We start from the raw sequence: 24,301 nt of genomic DNA, 5'->3' as shown, positions 1-24,301 counted from the left end.
ATACCAATGCGACCAAGTCTCAATGAGCACTAAAACACTATCTTCTTAAAATTAGCTCATTCTAGTGTGTGGCTTCACCCTGACTGACTCAGAAACTGTGCGCGCAAGGAACAGTATCATCAGAATTTCCCCTTTGGCAATACCTGCTGATTGGGTCCTAAAAAGCAAGCTGCTTTTAACTTTTAATATTTGGCTCCCTTGTTCTGCCACGACTAGACGTAAAACACCGTTTCTCCTTTACTTGTTTTACGACAATAAGAGAAATATTGGTCAGCACAGATTTTTTTTTTTCTCATCGAAGACGTGTGTGCGCGTATGTGCGCGCGTATCTGCATGAAGATGTTTTGCGAAACTTTTTTAAGGATGATATGCATTGGATGTTTCCTGTTTCTTTGTGGTCTCACGCATGTCCTGGGAAGTTATCCAATATGGTGGTAAGTTTAATTTATCAATAACCTTCTTACCTTCTTTTAACAATTTAATATGATAAAGTTGTACATGTGCAACAGGCCTAGCCCATCTTTCTGTTTAATTTATTCGAGCCCGCAATTCGTTTTGTACAGTTATCAGGTGGAATACAGAAAGTTGTGGACACCTGCCAATTAAGTTATGCTATAGCGATACTGACGTGATACAATATTGAAGTTAACCAGCTGAGGCGGACTTGTGAGCACGAGTAAATAGCCAGACAAGTGAAATTCTAGAAGAATAGACAGCACGTGAGTCAATGACGCTATTGATTTCAAAAGCTGAGGACCGGAAAGCTCAGGCTATAGGGTTAATTATGCAAAGTTTTTACGGGAATTCTTCATGTTTCATTTTCTTAAAATAATTTTTTACATTTTACAAATACGGTAAAAATATTTGATAATGTATTCACTGGAAAGCACTTCAAATAAAGGTGACAGATTAATTATCAAAGAAAGACATCAAGCTTATATTGTTCTCCTTCTTCTTGTTGTTATTATTATTATTAACATGCATACTACGGATCAATAATACATATTTGTCATAACATATCATTATTAATAGCAATAATAATAATTACCGCAGTAGTTCCCCTAACATTATTAATGTATTTATTTATATGTAATTTATTGACTAGTCGGGTTCTGACTTGATATTAAATTCAGAATACTATTGAATATGTTGTCTTATTCTTATAAATGTGATGCCTAATCATCAAAATTGATTAATGGGATATTAATCAAACATACACACATTTTGCATTCCCAGTAACAAAGATGATCTTTTTGTCTACATTTTTTATCAATTTACTGAATATGCAGTCCATTTAGAGGGGAAAAAAAGGAGTTGTATGCGGTCATAGACCAGAGATTTGTTGTCCGACTGAAATCTGTTCCCATTCCTATTGTCTTCCCCAACAGCATATTTTCACATCGTCAAGATTGGATTTTAATGACCAAAGATCTGTCACTAATCAAAAGCACACAGCATCAGTCTTTAAAATCAACCAGGTTCACTCCTTTACTCCCTGATAGAAGGCACGTCTCCAAATTTCATCCAGCTAATATGTTCCCTGGTGGTAATGCTGATGAGAATCTAATTACATGCTCAGCTGGAGTGAAATCTAGCTAAAGGAGTGGGACAGAAAGAACAGTGCTGAGAGAAGCTGACCCAATAATCATGATGAGTTCACTCTCAGGTCTTAGGTCACTGAGTGGGAGATGTCGTTCTGATTAATGTTTCATTCAGTTGTACTAATACATACAGTCATAGTATGGAACTGATGGTTCAATGACTTGGTTCCAGAGAGAAGTGACCTGCCATGAGAGCTCAGCACTTGTAACTCTCAAAGGTGATGCTCATGATTTGGGTTAGCACAGTACTGAAAGTATAGGCCCAATCTATTTTGGATCGCAAAAACCTGTCTTTTTTGTCTTTTCCTGTTGCACCAATTTAGTATCAAAATGTCAGATTCCCGCAGATTACTAATACAGTGGATGGCAGGCTTCCACTTGGTCAGAAACTGGCAAATAAATTAAGTCATCAATTTGTGTGTGTATGCTTTGGTTATGGAGGGTGGGAGCTGATTTAATGTGGGCTAGAGTTCCACTGAAGCAAAAGAGAAGATTTTGAAGTCAAAGCTGCTGTTTTAGGCTTATTGTACTGTACCGGTATGTGTCCTACAGTACCAGTATGAACACAGCCTCTCTTTCGGAACCAGCCTGGGGAGATGATGTGAAGTCACCACTAAGCTTACGTAATATAGAGCTGTGTTTAGATTCTCATTCACCAAATGAGGCAGAAAACAGAAAATGTGCTCCAAGAAGATCCAACCCTGTTCAAAACCCGTCGCCATACATTTGAACGACCCTTTCTCTTTCTCCCGCTCTCTACTTGTACATAACTTGTCAGCCTCCCAAGAGCTGTCAGGCAGTGTTGTGAAGAGTTGCTAGGCGGTGTTGACGGAAGCTGGCAACGCAGCCTGTGATAGCCATGCCACCAGGGCTGTTTGCGGTTCAGGCTTCACTACTGTGCGACAGCAATCAGTTTGGAAGATGTTCAGAATATGGATCGGTAGCTTTACAGAACCATGTCTGTCTATTCCCGACCTGCCGTGACATAGTCTGACTGCACCATCCTCTCCAGCCAGCCTGCCACCCACCCCTCTCCAACCCCATCCTGCTCCCCCCACCCCCACCCCTCCACCCCATTCCACCCCACCCAACCTAGTCCACCCCGCCTTAAAAGATAAATACCTGGAGGTGAAAGCTTGCCGCACATTCCTTTTCCAAAACATGCTCTCTTGATGTCAAAGTCGGCTCCAACGCCCCAGGGTCCAAAAGTAAAGTGGTAATTCTAAGGTATCCTGCATGGGCTTGCTGAAATATGCATTAAACCTGGTCTGGATACACTTAGATGAGAGGAGAAAAGATCCACACAGAAACAAACAGGAAATCTGTTTCTCTCCTGTTTGGATTGTTTGATTGTAAAGCCATGGAGACAGTTGATGGCCATGGCAAGGAAGGAATCTAATACTGTCTTACTTTGGATTAGTTTCACTCAGTGTAATGTGATGATGACATCTCGGAACAAATTGTAAAGTGTGTCTTCTTTACCTATGTGGAATGTGATATGTATAATTTGTAATATTCTCAGAGGAGTTCTTGTCTGTGGCGCATGGAAATGAGATACAAAGAGATACGAACACCTCAGGCCACCAATTTCATGTTTGTCAAGTGGCAGTGCTTTTAAAATGTATCTCTGATACTGTACTCCAGTACTCCAAGGCATACTTCTTGAAGTCATCATAAATCATCCTGGTTAAAGGTTCCACTGCCACCTCTTCTTTCCGTCTGTGTCTGCAGAGGAGGCGAGCTGAATCCAGCTAGAGAAGAACAGTGTTGGAGAGCTGGTAAAGAGCTGGGCTACTGTCCAGACAGGTTAGCTCTCCTTGGATAGGATACTCATTAAAATATCAGACATATAGACAGTCAGCTTACATATGGATAATCAGTTAATGTGACTATGATTCTATGGGGTTGAGGTAGAGTTTGGGCATCAGGACAGTACAATTGTCAGTGCAATGTCTAAGTTGCTCTATTGGGAGAAGTGCATTACACAGCATCAGTGAAACAATGATGAACAGGTGGAAATCTGACACCTGTTGTTGGTCTCACTCGACGAGAAATCCCAAGCTGCTTCAAGAATAAATGCAAATGGAGGCCCTTGTATTACTTCACGCCTATTTAACAAACGCGATCTTATCTCCTCACACCTGCGTATCTTTCGTTTTGGTTGGTTTCACCATCAACTGTTAGACTCTTCACATTCTTATTCGTTGTGCTACTGTATGTGTATTAGGGCCAAGTGTCTGGGTGGTGTTGTGATGTGGACTCAAGTTTCTGTTGTGAAAGGTCTGCTCAGTTTTTAGCCTTAGGGTGTGGATTGACAAGGGGCCAAACAGAGGTCAATGTGTAATAGGAGTTTCCTTGTTTACTGATTCGCCCAGACATGGTGTGGCAGACAAAAATAAAATCCAACGTGATTTCCTCTTAGTCATTTTAACCTACCTGTCAGCTCTTGCATTTTGTGTTTCTTGTATATGATTAACTAGAGGCCAAATTGAGGTCTAGTTGGAAACTGTGAAAATATGGCAGAAACTCTGCTCATAGTCCTACCATTTGCTCGGGGATATTCTTTGGAAAGCACTAGACAAGTAGACAATTAACTTGATCCCCAACTGAAGGACAGACGAGAGCTTGAAAGTCGATACATAAGAAAATGTAAAATATAGATCAACCCATACCTGCTGACCATGGTAAACATCTGCTCACATATTCATTCACAACATGATTTTCAAGGTCAGCATCTTTTTGTTCAAGATGCAGTCTTTACCAAAGAGGAGTAATTCAAGGAGTGTATATATTAGTTGATTTACACTTCAAGAGAGGCTAGACAGGATATGCAGTTGTGGTCTGGAGGGCTGGGTTCTCCCGTTGTGGTCAGTGATGAGTACCTGGGACATTTCTTTACTGATCAACAGCCAGGGAGCAGCCCCGTTCTTCTCCACCCGTTTGTTGGTTTTGCTGACCTAAGGAAGCACTACAGTTCCTGTTATCATGGCTTGATCACTCAGAAGAGGATCATCAGATCATCATTGGGCACAATCACAGATAGTCCTTAGTATCTTTGCAATGTTAAAATGAACCTTACTGGAGCCATGTCCACTACTGCCTATGGATCAAACCATTCTAATAATTGCCACTGTTACATAACATGCAGCGATCCAGCGGAATGGGCCACCGTTAAGAACGGAATGGCCAGGTTACCATGGATACGTGGTGTAAACATCTTAATTGGGAGCGAGAGACGCACACACACACAGATGTAATCGGGGAACGGTCGTGTTTGCACTTGTTGCCTCCTACAACCCCTCCTCAAAGAAGGGGGTGGGCTTTGGAGATTGACTTGATGTTCTCTCTGAAGTTCCAATGCAGGGTTAGCTGTCCCTCCCTCAACACTGAGCCACGAGCCTGTTCGACGTGTGTAGTACAGTTAATAACAAGGCGCTGTTTCCAAGTTGTCGACCTAAAGGTCTGTGAACCCTCTGAGGTTCACCGCGGGGTCTTTCATCTTGTTCTGTCACCCGGCTTGCCTTTGAGCGCTCTATCCACACAAAGGACAGGTGGCTGAGGACAAGGTTGGATGGAGGGATGAGGTGCATCTTTGTGCACACGCTACACAGCCTCAAACACCCACACATGTTCCCTCACCTGAAACCCATGAGCCCATACCAAAGTAGAAACAAAGAGAGACGACCATAGCGAATTGGTAAGCTTTATAACTCAGAGTTTCCTCTTTTCCCTCATGTCCTCTGCTGTAGGTCCCTGGCAGTGGGCCACCAGTACTCATCCCTGGGTTCACAGCCCATCCTGTGTGGCAGCATTCCCGGCCTGGTGCCCAAACAGCTGCGTTTCTGCCGGAACTACGTGGAGATCATGCCGAGTGTGGCGGAAGGGGTGAAGATTGGCATCCAGGAGTGCCAGCACCAGTTCAGGGGCCGGCGCTGGAACTGCACCACCATCAACGACAACCTGGCCATATTTGGACCAGTGCTGGATAAAGGTAAACTGCCACAGAACACTAAATAGATTTTTGTACTGTCATTTGCGTGTGATTTCTGGTACTGAATGATGCTCCTCATGATAGCTTTGGATTGGAGACTCCCTGTCTCCCTTTTTGAAGACAAAATTGAAGCACCTTTTTGTGACAAGCCAAAGTACATAGAACTTGTTACGAGTGGCTGTCTGGATTGCAGTCAACCTCTCTGTTTCCTAAACCCGACATTAAAAAAGATTCTCCTGTATGACATGAATGCTTTTCTTCATACCTGCTTTTGTGTTCCTGGGCTAACTCTAGTGTATAATCATGTCCTTGGCTCTCAACCTTGGTTATGCTTGGCATGCTGTATGAAAAACTATCATTGCCTCTCCCCAAACCATACCACCCAGTATACTTAGGGCTCAGCTGCTGTTTATGTTGACTCGATGGGAGCAAGTACATATAGTTTCTTCATCCACAATCACAGAAGCCCAGTTCCCTCACCGCTAACTAATCAACAACATTGATCAATGTTCTCAATTGGAGGTTCCACACTGTGCAGTCCGATGCTCACGGTCAACAGGTTACTGTTGCCTTTGAATGTTTCAAGAAGTGTTCTCAAATCCTTGTTCAAACAGTCTCTGAGCTGTGAGGAGTCTGTACGCATGGGCTGTTGTACAGAATGTACACAACTGGGTGAAGTCACACAGTTGTCTCCTGGTGGGGTTTTTTCTCAAGAAGGGAATCCCCTGGCATTGTTCACCTGTGTGTTTGATTCCGTCTGAAGCTCTTCAGAGAACATGGTTCCAAATCCAAACCACCGTCTGCACTCTGTCGCCCTCAGCATCTTTTTGGGAAGTACACACACGAGCAAAGTTACTCACAGGCACACATTTTTTCGATAAAAAAAGGAGTTGGCGGCTTCTCCAAGGCGAGTTAGAACAGGGGCGTCCTGAAAGATTGTTTCTGGGACTTCTGTATCTCGCCAAAATGGAATTCATCTGAAACATCCACACATTTGAACCCGAGCATCGGGTGTGCTGTGGGGATACTTGTTCCTCCACGCTGCTGCATAGCCCAGACTCAGGATTAGCTACCCGTCAGGGACATGGGGATAAGCAGAGAGGAGGCCTGGGGTGAGGGGGGGGGGGGGGGGGGGGGGGGGGGGGGGGAGGGGTGAGAGGGGTTTGTTGTGTGTGTGTGTGTGTGTGTGGGGGGCGGGGGCGGTCTAAACCTGCCAAAGACTGTGGAGCGGACCAACGTGCACCGAGACAGGGTTAGTTGGGGCAATTGCTTAAAAAAAAAACTCCTGACCCAGTTGTTCCACTGACGGAGAAGCCCTGAGCTCCTGTAGGTGGTTAATGACATGGGTTCATACTCCCGACCCCATTGTGGTGCAAAATACCATCACATCTCCCCCATTGCTTTCCCCTCCCCGGTCTAAATTGCAGGGGCACCAAGTGGAAAGAGGAGATGGCTACTCTTAGGGTCTGAGCTTTAGTAAATCATTTTGATTGGATTAAGGTCACTGAGGCCCTTAATAATGTGAGAGGTCAAAGTGGCTGGATTAAGTGTCTTTGTCAGGGGCCGGACAGCGAGTGACTCGAGGGATCAGAGCCTTTTGATAGGGCTTAGTAGGAGAGGACTCTCATTTCGTCTGCTGTGATTGATGCTCGTGTTTGTCTGTGTGCATCAGGCCTGTTGTCCCTGCCGGTGTCTGTTTGTCTGCAGCACAGACGGATGTGTGTTAGTTTCCTCATGCTTCTCTAAGGAGCGGGGGGTGAGTAGAACAGTAGGCCACATAGGCCTTTGCGCCTATCTGTCAGCCCATTACTGCCCCAGCCTCACCACCTGGGCTGCATGTAACCTGTAACAGCTCGATTGCTGGTTCGATTTCAACGTTTGGAAGTTACGCCAATAAGATGTGCTCCAGATCATCGTGAACTAGGAAATTATATTCAGCCAAAGAAACTAGGAGATGGAGACACAACAAGATCTTCTTTTTGAAGCCGTCTGTGCTGTGTTGGAACTTGATGGCGTACAGTGTAGCAGAGATCGTTTTGTGAATGTGTTGCCTGGCTCTAAACATACCACATAGAGCACGTGCAGTAAAACATTTCACTGCAGGTTATGGCAACAACCTGTGGTAATGATCACCTCTCCCTCTCTCCCTCTCTTTCTTTCAACCTCCTTCTCCCTCTCTCCTTCACTCTCTCTCTCTCTCCCTTTCTCCCTCTCTCGCTCTTTCCCTCCCTCCCTCTCTCCCTCTCTCCCTCCCTCCCTCGCCACCCAACCCCCGTCACAGGCTTTTCCCCCAGGCTATGTCTGCGTCAGCACTCATTAATTTACATTAGCCAAAGTGTCACAACAAGTGCTGCTGGAAACCGGCCCGTGTTGAAAGGCAGTGGATAGGAGGCCGTGCAGGTGTTCTCAAAACGCCAGGGCCCATCAGAGGGCCACACTTGGACAAGGACGGCTCTGAATGGCTGTGGCTGAAGCCTGGCAGACCCAAGATGACTCATAACTAAAACTGCTCTGGACCAGGACCAGCACTAACAGTGGACAGTCAAACATGTAGAAACATGTACGGTTAGTCACTCACTTCAAGAGGAGATTCAGTTGATTGTTTGACTGAAATTTTGTTGTGTATTTTGAATGGTGATATTGAGAAGTGTTGGGTCAGTTATGGCATGGTGGATTCAGTCTCATATGATCTATTTCAGATCCTAAGAATCCACTTGCAATGCTCCTTGAGACTAAAGCAACCAGGGGAAAGGTCAGGGGATGCAGGTTATGACCCCTGACCTCAGGATGAGAAAGTGATACAATTTAGGATGTGCTAAGAGGTCCTCGCTTTTCATGAAATGCATGTTTCTTCATGCAGGAGGGAGGGAGGTTTGTGTGCTGGTGTATCATTAACTCTGGCTAAGAAAGAAAGAAGGGGTGTGGTTAAGGGAGTTGATGGGGGGACCTTAGCTCCACCCCCTGCTGGGCACTGCTAGGGGCACAATATCTCCGCAACCATGAGATTAAGCTGGAGAGAAAGCGCTTTTCCCCATTCACACGCCCTTTAGATTGTTTTATTAAACCATTTGAATAGGGATTTCCCCGTCTGCCGACAAGCGGGGTCCAGCCAACGCATAGTTCTCTGTTGCTATGACTTAACTTGGTCCCCACTAATCACTGGCCGAGGCAAATTTCATATAAAATATCTGGGGCCATTGTGGGCTAACGTAGCGTGACAGTGGAGGCACAATAGGGGATTCAGCCCCCCAGCAGGTCGCAGGGACCACTTGCCATGCCAGGGTCCGGCAGACCTGGGCGGAGGTGGGGCTGTCACAGGCGGTCAGTCCACTCAGACCCCCCCCCCCCTCTCCACACACACACACACACACACACACACACAGCACCAGAACATCACCCCCTCAACCTCACACCATGGCCGACACACGTTTTTCCCAGGTAGGCTCTGCTAGACTCAAGCCAAGGTGACGGGGACACCTCCCCCAACCCAACACACTCTCACACTCACACTGCTTGTCTCTCATCTTGTCCCCGGATAATCCGCTTTTCCTCACTTGCCCTCTCTCCCCCCCAGACCCCCTCCCTCTCTCTTCCCCCCTACCCCCAACTTCCTTGGCTTCACAGCATCCTGGTCAGTCGGGCTGAAGGGTTTGACCTACACTTTATTGGCTTCCTGATCATAAAAGTGGGAGAGTCAGTGGGTTTTAAATTGACAGAGAAAGGGAGCGCTCCTTCACACCTCTGGCCACAGACCACCTAATGAGTCCTGCGGGAAGGTCTACGAGTCAGACGGGCTGGTCAAAAGCTGCAGTGAAGGGAAGGGACTTCTGGGGTGCAACCAACGATTCATGTCATTGTGATTTCACTTGGCCATGATTTGTGGTTGCCTCAGGCAGTGAATGAGGAAAGCGTGCAGGCATGTGACAGCCCTGCTACAGTCATGCCAAAGACGTGTGCGATGGAGGAAGCCAGTAAACTTCTTTTGCATCATTGTTCTTTGTGCCCTTTCGTCCTCAGACTGGTTGAAACCTGTTGCAAGGGAGCAGTTCACCCTCCTCTTAACCTTGTACTCCTCCTATTCTCTCAGTTTCTTTGTCTTTCACTCTCTCTCGCCTTCTCTTTTGCTCACTCTTTCCAAACATCTCTCTGTGCTGGGTTCTCCCTGTCTAACTTTCGTCTCCCTCCTGTTTACTCTTTTTTCGATCTCTTTCTCTCTCTCTCTCTCTCTCTCTCTCTCTCTCTCTCTCTCTCTCTCTCTCTCTCTCTCTCTCTCTCTCTCTCTCTCTCTCTCTCTCTGTGTCTCTCTCTCTCTCTCTCTCTCTCTCTCTCTGTCTCTCTCTCTCTCTCTCACACTCTCTCTCTGTCTCTCTGTCTCTCTCTCTCTCTCTCTTTCTCTCTCTCTCTCTCTCTCTCACACTCTTGTCATCCTTCTCTCCCTCTACATCTCTCTGTCTGTTTCTCTCTCTGTTCTCGTTGGTGTACAAGACCATACAAGACTTAAGTACACAGATGCAGGGAAACCTCCGTGTCATAACGGAGTTCGTAGGAGAGAAGCTGAGGGAGCAGGAACTTTTAACCGGCGACTCTGTGTCAAACTGTTGCTGTTCTTTGATGGATGTTCCAAAATCATCTGGTTTACAGGTTCAGGTTCCTCACCCGGTGTTTCTGAGGGTGCCACTGCATCACATCCTAACCTATCTAAAGCTTAATTGAGTGTCTTAATCATAGGCCTGTCAGATTTGTCTTTCCCTGTCATCTCCCTGGTAGTTCCTGATCCTCTCTGAATCACCAGTCAGCAATGCCAGACAGACATGCAGGCAGAAACCTCTCCAGCAAGCCCTATATGGAGACAGACAGAGGCTGGTCTGGGCTGGGCTTAATGAATCCAAACACTCACCACCTTAGTTTAACGATTGAAACGTTTCCTCAACTCAGCAATTGATCTCCCACACATCTGCATGGCTCACAGGTGTGACTGGCACATACCGTCGTTAGACTATATCTCACTGCCCAGAGGGGATGGATCCAATTGGTATCGGGGTTGTTTTTTTGGATAGGGTTAGGTCTGACGATTGCTTTAACGGTGTTTGCGTCGGATGGGCTGTGATATGGACTGCATGCAGGATGGTACAGGATAGAGCAGTATCTGCAGGAAGGGCAGATATATCTGCCTTGACAGATTACCAGCGTCTTGCTGAGATACCTTCCAGTGTTGTTTTTGGCCATTCTCTGTATCCTTCGTCTCTGTGTCAGCATCAGATCCTTGCATCTTCTCATAACCCCGAAGTCACACAATGTAAGTTTACATGGGCTGAACACCAATGGATGTTTAGGGGTCGACAGTTTCTGACATGCGATTGTCTCTCCTCAGCCACGCGAGAGTCCGCCTTCGTTCACGCCATCGCCTCAGCCGGGGTGGCGTTTGCCGTGACCCGCTCCTGCGCGGACGGTTCGGCCACCATCTGCGGCTGCGACACCCGTCACAAGGGTCCGCCGGGGGAGGGCTGGAAGTGGGGCGGCTGCAGTGAGGATGTGGAGTTCGGCAGCATGGTGTCCCGGGAGTTTGCCGACGCCAGGGAGAACAGGCCCGATGCTCGTTCCGCCATGAACCGCCACAACAACGAGGCCGGGAGAACGGTAAGCCAGTCCTCTGCTCTCAGTCCCAACGGAAGCCTCGTCGACATAACATGCCGTTGATGTACATTACACAGTGTAAACAGCAACAAACCGTTAAGAATGGTCTGACATTCATATCTGTCTCTCTGTCTCCCTTCAGTCCCTGAATGATAACATGTTCCTGAAGTGCAAGTGCCACGGCCTGTCAGGCAGCTGCGAGGTAAAGACCTGCTGGTGGTCGCAGCCTGACTTCCGGGTCATTGGGGACTACATGAAGGACAAGTACGACAGCGCCTCGGAGATGGTGGTGGAGAAGCACAAGGAGTCCAGGGGCTGGGTGGAGACTCTACGACCCAAATACACTTTCTTCAAACCCCCCACAGAGCGTGACCTGGTGTACTACGAGAGCTCGCCCAACTTCTGCGAGCCTAACGCTGAGACAGGCTCCTTTGGGACTCGCGACCGCGCCTGCAACCTCACCTCCCACGGCATCGATGGCTGCGACCTGCTGTGCTGCGGGCGGGGCCACAACACCCGGACTGAGAAGCGCAAGGAGAAGTGCCACTGCATCTTCCACTGGTGCTGTTATGTCAGCTGCCAGGAGTGCGTACGCGTGTACGACGTCCACACCTGCAAATAGAGGGGCCTCTGTCTCTCTTCCCGCATTACCAAATGAGAAAAAAAGACTAGAAGAAGATTCCAGACCAGGCTGAGAGACTTTCAACTATTGCTGACTAGTTTGTGAGTTCAACTGCAGTCAACTACAGACAAAGACAGACAAAATGGCCACTCATGATGATAGAATACTGAAGTGAATGATCTGAGGTTGACTCAAATAGGCTCCACTGTCAAAAATGAAATGATGATGATGACTACCCTCTAGTCTAAAGAGGGAGACAAAGAAACCAGGACAGAGTGGGCTGGGTCGGGCGGGGCGGGGCGGGGCGCAAACTGGAGGTGACTTACATTGCCAGATGAGGTTTAAAGTCCTTGGTATCTTGATGCGAGGAATGAGAGTTGTTGATTTCATATGAAAAGACGTGCTCTGTAAGCACCATATTGGTGAACTGTCAGTGTGCTATGAGTAGGGGCCTTATTGTTATAGAATCTTAGCACTGTCAAAGCCTTTCAGGCAGTGTCACGCAATCCCACCCCTAAAAACATCTTAATCCAAATATTTTGAGATAACCTAGCTCTCTGCTCGACTTAGCTCAACTCATAATAAGTGCTCACAGCTCTGTATGACCAGTACAATCAAAAGCATACAGCATATTCTATTCAGCAATATTATAGTAAGTTAGTGGAAACTAACCTTTGAACCAGATGAACGGGTGTTTTATGTTTTATAGTGTTAACCTGTTCCTGATTTTTCAATAAGACTGCACTTGCATGTGAGTGTAATTATGTATTCTGATATTATTGATGTTATAGTAAAATAAAAAAACTGGATCAATCTAAGAGAGCATCAACCAAATAATATGTTAGCTACAAAAAATATTTACATATAACTGGAAGCTCTTTGAACAAAGTGTCCAAAAGGATTTTCATCACAGAACAATGGAAAAACAATGTTTTTCCCAAAGACTAATTACTTTCAATTCAGCCTGTGCATGGAATGGTAAAGGAATTGTAAATCTGAGTTTGATAGGTCAGCACTTCTGTCAAATTAAGGAATATGAAGCTTGTTCCTCTCGTTGCTATCAGTGTTAGTAATGTTCACCGAATGTGACATGTGACTCGGTGGAGACAAATCCATGCTACTGTATATTGTATTTAAAATTTAAGGATATGAAAGGGACTCACTCACTAGAGCTATGATTCAGTAAAACCCATGTTTTTTTTCTCAGTGTCCTGTCCTTGGACATTGGTTTGAATGCCTCTAAAAATATGCTTTATGTCAGCAAATTTAATTGACCACTAACTAAGCTGTATTATATGAGCTGTGTCATACTATGCAGTATCAGCTCAAATATTACCAAAACCTGTGCATATGATCAGAATGATAGCAGGCATATTTTTTCTCCCAAAACCATCAAAACAGCAGCATCTCAGAAATGTTCAAGACTTCCCCTTTTTGTACGCTGCTAAAAAAAGATAATTTGTATGTTTTTTGTTTTTTTCCTCTATTTTTTTATTTCTGTATGTGTGTGTGTACAGTATGTTTGTATGTGTGCTCTGTATGCACTGTGCTTTGGTATTCTTTCTATGAAAGACAACATTTAGTCATAGTATGAACAAAAAATGTGAAGTTTTTTTCTACTAATTAAATTTGCATATAGACTGCATAGGTATGCACATATTAACCATAGGCTGAATTTTATATACAGTATATTGTTAGCTTCTATTCTCAGCTTCTCTGTCACCAGTTGGATCCAACTTAAACTCTGATATACTGATAACTGGGACATAAATACTGGACCACTTGCGTCAAGAGAAGATAAAATACAGCAGTATTTATATATTTGTAAAACAAGATTACAACTGTCAAGTATGGTTGAAATTAACTACACTGAGGCAAATGACCAAGATAACCATGTTATTTCAGTCAAATTTTCAATTTTTGAGGAGGAACTACTTCAATTTTGAGCGTCAACGTGATTCCATGTTCAATTCAGGCTTGTACCATGTTTTTCCACTGTTATCTTCCTCCATTGACACATGGCCCTAACTGACTGCATGTTTCACATCATACTACTGAGCAGCCAATTGCAATTTCAGATGTGCTTCCTAGCATTTATTCATTTCATGTTGATTGTTTGTTTGTTTGTTTGTTTAAAGTGTCTATAGATTTCTAGACATTTGCTTCTGTTCTAAAATTTTGTCATGTTCTTTAAATCCAAAGTTTTGTACAAACTCATTTTAAGTTGTTATGGATCTCTAAAAGTTGGATGGTTTTTATGACTATTTATTTTACGCAAAATGTACATATTAGTAAGTAAGAGTATATATTTGCAGATAAGATCAGTTTTCGAGACAGTGTTGTGACGTGTAACACTGTAACAGTTTTACCTCAAAGTTTTTTCCACTGACTGTAAACAGGATATAATGTTTGCCCAACTGCCTGTATTAGATTGATAGATGTTAACTTTATAACAACAAAATAAATGACAAACAAACATCAAACATTGCTTTACTTTAATTGCGTGGTCAGTGACATCCATCGCTATCATGTCATTTCTACCAGGTCAACAGTATGGAGCTATGTGAATGTCGATACCTGTTCCAGTTCCAATATCTATTCCAACAAACTGAGTGTAGCACTTTCTAAAACTTTTGCAGATACATTTATGATGAAATATCATATCTTTCCCCTTCAGCCTACTTACTCCACAGTATGAGCAATATACTCACCGCACGCAGGTAAAAAAAGCTAGGAAGTCTTCATTCTCTATCACAGGCATGAAAAATAAAAGAAAACTTGTCTTGTCATTTTCTCCCTGATGAATGATGTTGACTTAGGCACACGTGGAAATGAACTCATGCTCAACTGATGACAACTCTAAAAACAAAGAAAAAATATATATTGTACCCTGGCCAGCACACTTAATTCCTTCTCCAGGTGAGGTCATTCTGTTTTCTGTCTGGTTGTAGATCTACCTCTTCTTCCAGTAAAATATGCATCTAACCTATGAGTATCTAACACCATGAGTATCATCACATACAACCCTTGGTTTGGCAGTTTATCTATTTACCATCACTTAATTTAAAAACGACTTGTCCTACTATTGGGAAAACTACAGATGCAGAGGATTTGTGTTTAGCAGTGCTTTTTTCTTGTTTTCAAAGGAGCTGACTGTTTAATAAAACCACCTAGGTTTGATGGAGAAGGGTATGGCAATGCTACCCTTGTAATCAAAGCATCCCAGGTCCACAACAAGTTATTTATTTCAGTTCTACTTACCCCAACCTTTACTTTTTGGAACTGCACCCTGACTATGTCCCTTACCACTAGGAATTTTAACTGCTGACAGTCCTGTAAGCGCCTTTTGCCACCATGAGATTCATTTTCAAATTAAATAAGCAATAGATTGGTCTTCATTGGGGATATATTTTTACAAGAAATGTGTTCAAAAAGAGAAGAGCTTATAGCATGAATACATTTGACTTATAAATATTTGCATAAATAGCTTACTTAACAGGAATGACCCATTTCTGGTCCAATAGCCATTCCTTCAGCTATGGGACTTCCTTCAGTTATCACTTCAAATGCAGCAAACAGTGTTGTACACATTGTGTATGACATCCCATTGGCGTGCCAACCTACCTGTTCACTGGTTGAGGAACCTCACCGCATCAGTGCCTTGGACAGACAGAGCCTGCCTCGGTGGGTCCTTCACAATAACTATCTCAACAGGCAGGCAAAAGTACAATTGACACTGAATAGACATAATCCCTTTAGCTGCCCTTTTATATGCTTGGAGGTCATTGTACAAGCCATGGCCATCTCCTGCTGATGGGGAAGAGCATAGACAACACAGACCCTCGCCCACCACGGATAAACTGCCTGGCAAAAAGAAAACTAATTACTATAGTATAATCTTGAGAATGCCGAGATTAAAATCCGGATGAGTTGTCAGTTGTGACCACAATTAGAGTCTGGGAATAGTCCACAAGGATGGACAATGCTATTGTTGTCTTTGGATTTAGCAAAGGGAGAGGGAAAAAAATAAACCTGCAGTAATAATTTGATTCTTTTGAGAGACCCAAGAAGCCAGCTGAGCTCTTTAAGAAACAATAACAGCTGAAAAATTCTGAGTGATGAGAGTTTGGAGAGAGAGGGAGTTTTGGGGGAAGGGGAGGGGGGATGCTGATCTGGGGGGGGGGGGGGGAGGGGTGGAGATTAGAGGCCTGATGTGAATGGAGCCCACCAGTGCTGGGGCTCAGTCTCTGGACCCCCGATACTCTTTCAGACCTGCAACAATGTCACCACCAGAGGCCAGGTCTCACTGCTATCTAACCCCATTACCTCAAAGAAAGATTGATAAACACGCCCCTCGGAGTGGAAGCGCCACAATAATGACACCCTTCCGCTCTCATTCAAGTAAAGTTCATTCGTCCACTGGCCGTCACCTCAGACTATACTTCAAACTGCAGTCATCGGACTCAGGAGAACCAGAGATAAACACAATTCAATCAGTTTGGGAATTTTCAGTAATGTTTACATTTGAAATATGGTTGTTGGTCAACTCTGGGGAACGGGAGCAGGTTTGCTGGTCAGTGGACGGCCAGAAGCTCATTCCACACCTCAACCTTTCCACTTTTCCCACCAGCTGAAAGAGAGAAGTACGAAACATGAAACAGATCACAGGATGGACAGAGGCCCAGCCCTGAAGCAACGCTGCTCTCAGCTGAAGGAAATGGGCCCTCCCCTCCAACCAGACTGACCCAGCAGCATTGTCACTGAAGTGAGACTGGCCTTGTTAGCAGATAGTTGCCAGAGGAGTCTACGGCGGCTCCAGTGAGGGAGATGGCATCCTGACTGTGAGAACTTCAACACGACCACAGCCCAAGTGGCAATTCCCAATAACCATATAAATGGGAGACAATGGGCCTAATCGCAATCAGTTCCCTCCGCCTCTTTTTATGTCCTGTTTTGGCTGTTGTTGGATAGGGAGAGGCAGACTCTGGCTTTCACAATAGAGTCCCTATGCATTTCAATAAAGCTGAGTTTTTGAGGGGCAAACTGAGGCCTGACATAGTGATGTGGTGAAGAAAAAAAAATCATTTCTCAAGAGACATGGAGCAGTTACACTCCCACTTCACTTTTTTCACTCTCCCTCAAGCTTTTGAAGTCCAAACAATGGAAAATGGGAAATTCTGATATCATATTTACATGAAGTGTAGCTCACATTAACATTTCTTAAGACAAGGTTTGTTGAAACTGAACAAAGCTGTTTGCAGCATTGTCATTCAACAGTCCAGGCTTAGAGAAGGTACAAAAGTCAGATCGCTTTAAATTTGGGAAACCAAGCAAGGCGAATGCTGTCCTGAAAGAACTGCTTGTGTATGACACACCGAAACTAGAATGGATCCACACATCCACTTCTCTGTGTGGGCCTGTTATTATGTAGCTAACTTTGAAGTGAATCTTTTGATGTGCATGTGTGCTTCAGTCACTTCTCTAGCACTGCACCTCTCCAACCTTGAGCAGTACAATGCAATATGAAATAACATTGGCTCGAATCTTGATTTTATGCATTGTATGAAACTTTTTTAGCTTACTGTTGGAGTTTCTGGCAGTGAGGAAAAGCACCTGGAAGATGTAGGTATTCAATAACAGTGTCTTAAATCACAGGTTCACCTTGTAGTAGCTATGCCAAGGAAGTGATAATCTGTCACACTTCCATGGCCAAATGAGCCTTGTGAAGACGCACACTTTAATCAAACTGCAAGATCAGGAGTTGAAGGTACAGATTTGTAAATGTGTTGCTTCTCACACACCACTGATTACAGACAGTGACAGGAACTTTGCAAGTCCGTCAGTTCTACTGCTAGTCTACTGAACACATTTAATCATAGTCTATATAAAAACATGGTCCCCCATTGGTGATTGCAGTCCAGTGTATGATTATACCTGGGCAGCTCTTTGCTTTTTTTTGTCTCTGCACCAAAGGAGAGAAATGTGAGAAGTGTGTCACCTGCTCTGAATGGCTTTAATGGGTGACCCTTGGTGATCCCCTGGCTTTCTATACATGAGACCCATCATCAAAATGGCTGTGGCACCTGTGAAGCAATCTCACTCCTTTTGAAGTGCTTGTTTGTATTGTTGAAGTGAACAAAAGAATGTTGCCACCTTTGTACTTACAAGAGAACATTAGTAAGACGTGGAGGATAATAGCAGGGGGAACATGCTAATGACGCTGTGCGAGGTGTGTGAGTGTGTGTTTGCCTGAGAGTGTGTGTGAGTTTGTGTGATTTAATCAGTGTTGATTGGGTCTATTGGGGGAACAGGTTGTAACAATTGTTAGACATTCTAGTCGTACTTCAGGTCTAAAATGCAGTGTGACCACTTGATGTAGCTATTTGTCCCAAATCCTTACTAATCTTCCTATGGAAAAGAGGCAACCTAAGCAGGAATATCAAGTCAAATTTCAACTTTGAGTTTATTCCTATATAAGCTTTGGTGATGGTTTGTGTGTGTGTGTGTGTGTGTGTGTGTGTGTGTGTGTGTGTGTGGGTGTGTGTGTGTGTGTGTGTGGAGCAGTGTGTTTGGAGGTGTGTGAGGAGGTGGAGATGTGTGTGTGTGGGGCGGGGGGAGGCGGGGGGGGGGGTTGACAAAGGGTCAACCTGTCCAAGGTGGGACCGGGGCAGCGAGGTGGGAGCAGACATGATCAGTCGGTCACCTTTTCACCTCTCTCCACCCCAGAGCTGTTTGGCAGGTATGACACTCATTTATGTTCCACACACGTCCTGGTCATCTGTACAGTATTTGTTTAACTATCCGCCAGGTCAACAGAAACCATTCTGCTTTCTTGTTGAAAATTAGTGGCATTAAACCAGAGCTCTTGTGGAAAGTCAATAATGTGCAGAAACATACAAAAAGAAACAGGAAGTCACCAACTTTTAAAATAAAATGGAGGAAAAGGTTGTTGACTTGAGTGCAAAATGTCTTTCAGTTCAAATGTTTGACAGTGTCATGTCAAATGACTAAAGAGTGTGCAATTTCATGGTTGCTGAAAATAAGAAAGTCTTCTCAGCATACTTTTACACAGACCATAATATTATAGGGTATGTAACAATGACGATCAAAGCATTTGATCTGATTGATTTAACTCAACAGAAATGTGTTGTTGATAGAGTGTGTGCATGTGTGTGTGTGTTTGTATTTGTGTCAATCGTGCCTGTTTGTGTATGTGTGTGGGTGTGTGTGTGCATGCATGCGTGAGGGTGCTTGTGTGTGTGTATGTGTGTGTGTGCCAAATAGAGTATATCAATTACAAGGTGACTAGCAGGGAAGAGGAGAGGGGTTATCATTAGCTGGGACTGGCGCTGGCCTCTGGTAGTTCCAGTAATTACCTCACAAAGGGTGCTGCTTGCCTTCCCACTGCTTTTCCCACACTGCACTGCAGGCTCAGAATTCCAAGCGGCCCCAGACCTACAATCTCCTTGGTTTTAGCCAGCAAATTACTGACAAGTCCCATTCTTCACAGCACTGTAATTGCATTTTAGTGCTGTTTTTATTGAGGTGCCCCCCCTCCCCTCTTTGCCCTCCCACTCGACGGCTAGTGGATATTTGGTATTACTTTTTTTCTAAAGATGGGAGAAATGTGGACTGAGAAGTTGATTAATTTGCCTTTGTGGTGTCTATTGTCCGCTCACAACTCCCAGTTCTGTCAAAAGGTTATTTGGCCCCAAGCATATTTATTTGTAAAGTCTTTCAAGGTCCTATATGCATTTTTGTTCATATTTTTTTTTTCTTCCTGCATCTCAATTTTTTTTACCTCTGTAAATAAATATCAATGAGGGTCTCCCTGGGTCGCAAAAAAAGGCTTCTTGGCTTCTCTACAACTTGAATTATTATGTGTTGTCTTTCCCACCCCTTCACATGATTTACTCAATGTCCTTCCTATGTGGTAATCATTACTCTCCATGTCAATACAAGCTCAAGGCAGAGAAAACATCTCATTATAGGACTTAAAGAGGATCCACTGGCATTCTTGGCTCCGTCAAGCTGTTCTTCTTTTCTTCAATATAGTTACTTTCCTTTCATAGAGAGCACAAATTATCTACGTTCCAATGCCGGACAACCAAGCCGTTGGCGTTTGAAATGAGAAAAAAGAGAAAGGACAGAAAGTGGCCGGAGGATTAGAGGATCCAAACAGGATAAAAGGATAAGAGATTCTTGGTGTGATCCAGTTTAGTTTGAAAGATGGAGGGTCTTAGGAAGGATTTGAGACTTTAGACGGCTTTGTGCCATTATTTCCATCCATTGCAGTTTCATCTAAATTGTCTTCAGTTTGGTGGCCCATACAAGCCTATTTTAACCCCCAAACCCAAGGACATGCACGCTCACGCAAACATACACACACCTCGCATGTGCCCTTTTGTTCTGATTGAACCAACAGGAGGAAACATTGCTCTGTAATTTGGTACAACATTCCAAATTGTGAATTCCTCAAAACAAAACGTGTTTTTTACATTATGTGCAATAATGTCAAATGAATGTTCGAGTGTTATACATCAAATATATATACACCCAAAAACGTCTATCTCCGCAGGCAGCATGCGGAGGTCCCCCAAGGGAGCCTCTGGTGGAGCAAGCCAATTGGTGTGAGTCATAATGTGTCCATCTCTCTGTCAGTCAGCGCAGGCTGACACCTCTGACCCGCAGAGAGTGTCAAATGGGTTGTCAGAGGGCTTCAATAAAGCAAAATGACAAGCTCACTAATGCTTTACCACACGAGCTGTGTGCAGTCAGAAATGAGAGGCCGCAGCCCAGCTCGCCCTGGAGGCACACAGGTGCGCTCTGGAACATGGCATACAGGGGGAAGAATGCATCAGACAACTTAGTGCGATTGCAGGTGTTAAAGAGGAGGCCTGGCCGTCACAACATTAACTAGGAGAGACAGCAGATTCGTAACCAACAAGCCATGATTAGAGTACAGCTAATTGTAAATGGAAACGGAAGAACATTTTGGTATTTTGTGGGCTGCTCATTGGACACCGTCATGGGCAGTAGTGAAGGGGTTACAATCTCCGCACAATTATAGCATTAAGGGAATTTCATCATGGCTTACTGCCCAGGTACCCAGCGAGCAAACAATGTCAACTTAATGATAATTATGGTTTCTATTTTTGAAACGGAACACATTGTCCATAACCTACATGGGTCTTCAAGATAGATGGGCAGATGTAGATGTAGGCTAGCCTTAAGGAGAGGTTTCGACGACAACCAAGGCCCTTCCCTAGACCCTTCCCTAGATCGCCTTGGAGATACACTCTGGGCATGTTGGATCTGTCATCATATAGCTTCCTGGTATCAGATGGCTGAGCGGTCAGGGAATCGGGCTATTAATCAGAAGGTTGCCGGCTCGATTCCTGGCCATGATAAATGACAATGTGTCTTCACCCTACTTGCCTCGAGGGGAATGTCCCTGAACTTACTGCAAGTCGCTCTGGATAAGAGCATCTGCTAAATGACTAAATGTGAATGTAAATGGTAGGCCCCACAAGACCACTGACAGGCAGTCTGTCAATCTCCTGGAAGTCTCTGCTCTCTGAGTGCTGGAGAACGGGAATAAGAGTGGCAAACAAAGCATTTTGGCATTACCGTGACAATGGCAGAGACCATGCCAAGAGAAGGCACCTTCGATGCCACTGGTTTCATTTGGCCGTGGGTCTCCTCAGGTCTGTGCTTCGACATGCTCCACATTCCAACCAATTATCTAGCCCAAGGTGGAACAGGTTAACAGGTTATCTTTGATGCCTACTCCAGAGGGATAAAGCTGGATTCAAACATTGAAGAGAACGGGGTGGGGCATCCTTTTATAGTTTTCCTTTTATTTATGCAGGTGATGTTCAAGAGAGATTTGTCCTAAGGCAGGAGCAATCATGCACATGTATTACTGTTCATACACACATACACACATCGATATTACATGTACATAAGGAATACACGGCAAATTAAATCAAGCCACTTTCCCTATTGATTGAATCATGCCCAAAACACATAATCAATTCAACAAGATACGATAACAGTCATAACAGTGCATGTACTGGAAGAACTGCACAGCGGAAACCTCACATCCAAAGCTTTCCGGAAAATCCAACTCCCTGGCGTGGACAATGTGCCATGTGACTGCTTCCATCTCGCCAGCACACCTTGCAACGCCACATACACAAATCACAACGCTTGTTGAGGAAGTGCCTTCCCACCGCGCCTGTCTCAACCATCTGTCATGCCTGGCCCAGTACGGTCCCCGTCACCTCCCCTTACATCATCACCAGCGTGGCTTCTAAGTGGGTCACACCGAACGTGCCAAGCTGATAAGGAGATAGAGGAAGGTTGGATGAAACTCATCCCAGCACTGCTTTGGAGGACTATTACAGTCATATATATCTTTGAGACTCAAATTCAACTTTCAAGATTATTCAAGGGGAGATTTAAGGACAGTTTCGGTTATTGTACCCCTATCCCCATTTTTGATTGGACTTATGATTGCCTTTTGTGATCATTTTGCGATGTCATAGGTTTGCCTCATTGTCACAAACTCGTTGAAATCTCATTCAAGATATGAGGGCACATTTCGTATGGGCAACCTTCAACGCGGAACCTCACATTTGCTTATGTGCCTGAGACAGAGTGCAAAATGTTATGTAAATCCCCTTAATGACCTTTTCAGACCGCCGACAATCGGCGCACAAAGGTGATTGGCAGCCGACACCGTGGTGCACATTTATCCTTTGCCCCGGCTCATCTCTCTCTATAGCGCCCCCTACTGTGAGAGGCGTGGGGTAGGGTGCCCAGTGGTAGTATCTGCCAATGGGTGAAGCCAGCATGGGTCTTCTCATGGCAACAATGTGGGTCGTTGTAATAATGTTTGGTTTGTTTCCTGTCCCACACCTCCTTTGGGATTTGGCTCGAGCTGTTCCAGCACATCAGGCGCAGAGGGAGACATCCATGCCTGTCCGCCTGGGTTCCAGCCTTGCATTGGCACAATCTCGCCCTATTGTGAGTCTCACAGGGCGGCCTATTGGTACACTAAAGCCTGCTCCACAATGTGTTTCCATTGTCGTCATGATTCCGATTTTGATGATGTGGTCCCTCCCACTCCCCACGACTCCTGTGTGCCCAGCCTCAGGAGGGAGAGGCGTACACTCGCATCGATGGCATCCCCCTGTTGACGGACGCTCATGCAGCAGGACACACACGTACACACCAACACACTCACATACACACTCACTACCCAGTGTTCTCAAGCCCCTGACTGAGTGGTTTTATCCTCGCTAGGCCTCAACTCAGAGGGGAGTACGGCTGCCCCCTACTGAGCTCCAGACCCACTTCCTACAGTGAGGCTCGCTAAATCTGTTGGCGGCCTTCCTCCATTCAGCCTGTGCCGACAAGCCCAATTCCCTGCTTGGTGCCCATAAATGTGCTTTTATTTGGCCATGACTGACTCAGCCACATGAATAACACCCCAAGGGGTGATGACCTAAACCTCGGCCGTTGCCTCAAGATTTCCAAAGATTGTATTTTCTACATGCATCTTATATTTCAGGCGGGGCTAACATCTATCTGAGTCTGAAGTGAGAAAGAGCTGCAGTTGATTAATGATTGTGAGTGTGTGTCTGTGAGTTCAAGAGTATATGCCAATGTTCACGTACGCGTGTGCAAGCTTTTGTATTTGTTTGTGTTTGTGTGGGTTTGTTTGTGATGAGGGAAGAAGGTGGGGTGGGGATAGGGTGTAATAAATACCCACCTACTGTCCCATCTTTCCACACATCACAGCTGTCACTCAGATATGAAGCTGAGAAGGAGATGTCCGAGAGCAGACTACCCTGGAAGATGGGACAGTGGATTAAGCCTTACCCACAAGGATCTCCACTGCAACGCTTACAACATGGTATGACGCTAACGCATCTACTAATAATGTAACAGCTGCTGTTTATTTGAAAGCATTTCATCCACTTTCAGTGAATGTGTGTAAATGGATTTGTACCTGGTTATCATGTGTCGCTATTTGTAATACTATCACTAAGGTTTGATACACGTCCTTTTGTTTTTTGACGATGAGTGAGTTTGTGATATGGCAACATAGACTGTACATAATAGTACATGACAACATCTGACAACAGGGAAAATAACCAATTGTCTCTAAACCCAAGATTTGTAAGGGTGACACAGGCAAACCAAAGGTCTGTATGGTTTCATGCAAAAAAATCAGTTCACAACCTGTTATTTTACTATGGTTGCTAAACGGATTGCTCACTTGTCTGTCACAACTGAATTACTGTCGATAATAGATCAAATAAAACCAGAATCAACTGTTGATTTCACAAGATGCCGGGCAGGTGTTTCCCCAAACCCAACTTGTCAGACTTCATCACCTGCACCTGTGCTTCTCCTCCCTGTGCCACGGTAGGATCTGTGTGG

At 44.8% G+C, this 24,301-nt stretch overlaps 1 protein-coding gene across 1 annotated transcript; it reads left to right on the top strand.

Moving 5' to 3' along the window:
* Positions 1 to 315: 315 nt before the first annotated feature.
* Positions 316 to 11,848, top strand: wnt3a (wingless-type MMTV integration site family, member 3A). The gene is made up of 4 exons (XM_084706841.1): positions 316 to 434; positions 5,351 to 5,592; positions 10,964 to 11,229; positions 11,369 to 11,848. The coding sequence occupies exons 1-4, from the start codon at positions 316 to 318 to the stop codon at positions 11,846 to 11,848; spliced, it is 1,107 nt and encodes a 368-aa protein (XP_084562967.1).
* Positions 11,849 to 24,301: the final 12,453 nt, after the last annotated feature.

Source organism: Hypomesus nipponensis, chromosome 10, assembly GCF_054491055.1.
Source record: "Hypomesus nipponensis isolate SF chromosome 10, ASM5449105v1, whole genome shotgun sequence".
Lineage (NCBI taxonomy): Eukaryota > Metazoa > Chordata > Actinopteri > Osmeriformes > Osmeridae > Hypomesus > Hypomesus nipponensis.
The sequence above is the reverse complement of the archived record's forward strand: the minus strand, read 5'-3'. Positions and strand labels throughout refer to the sequence as shown.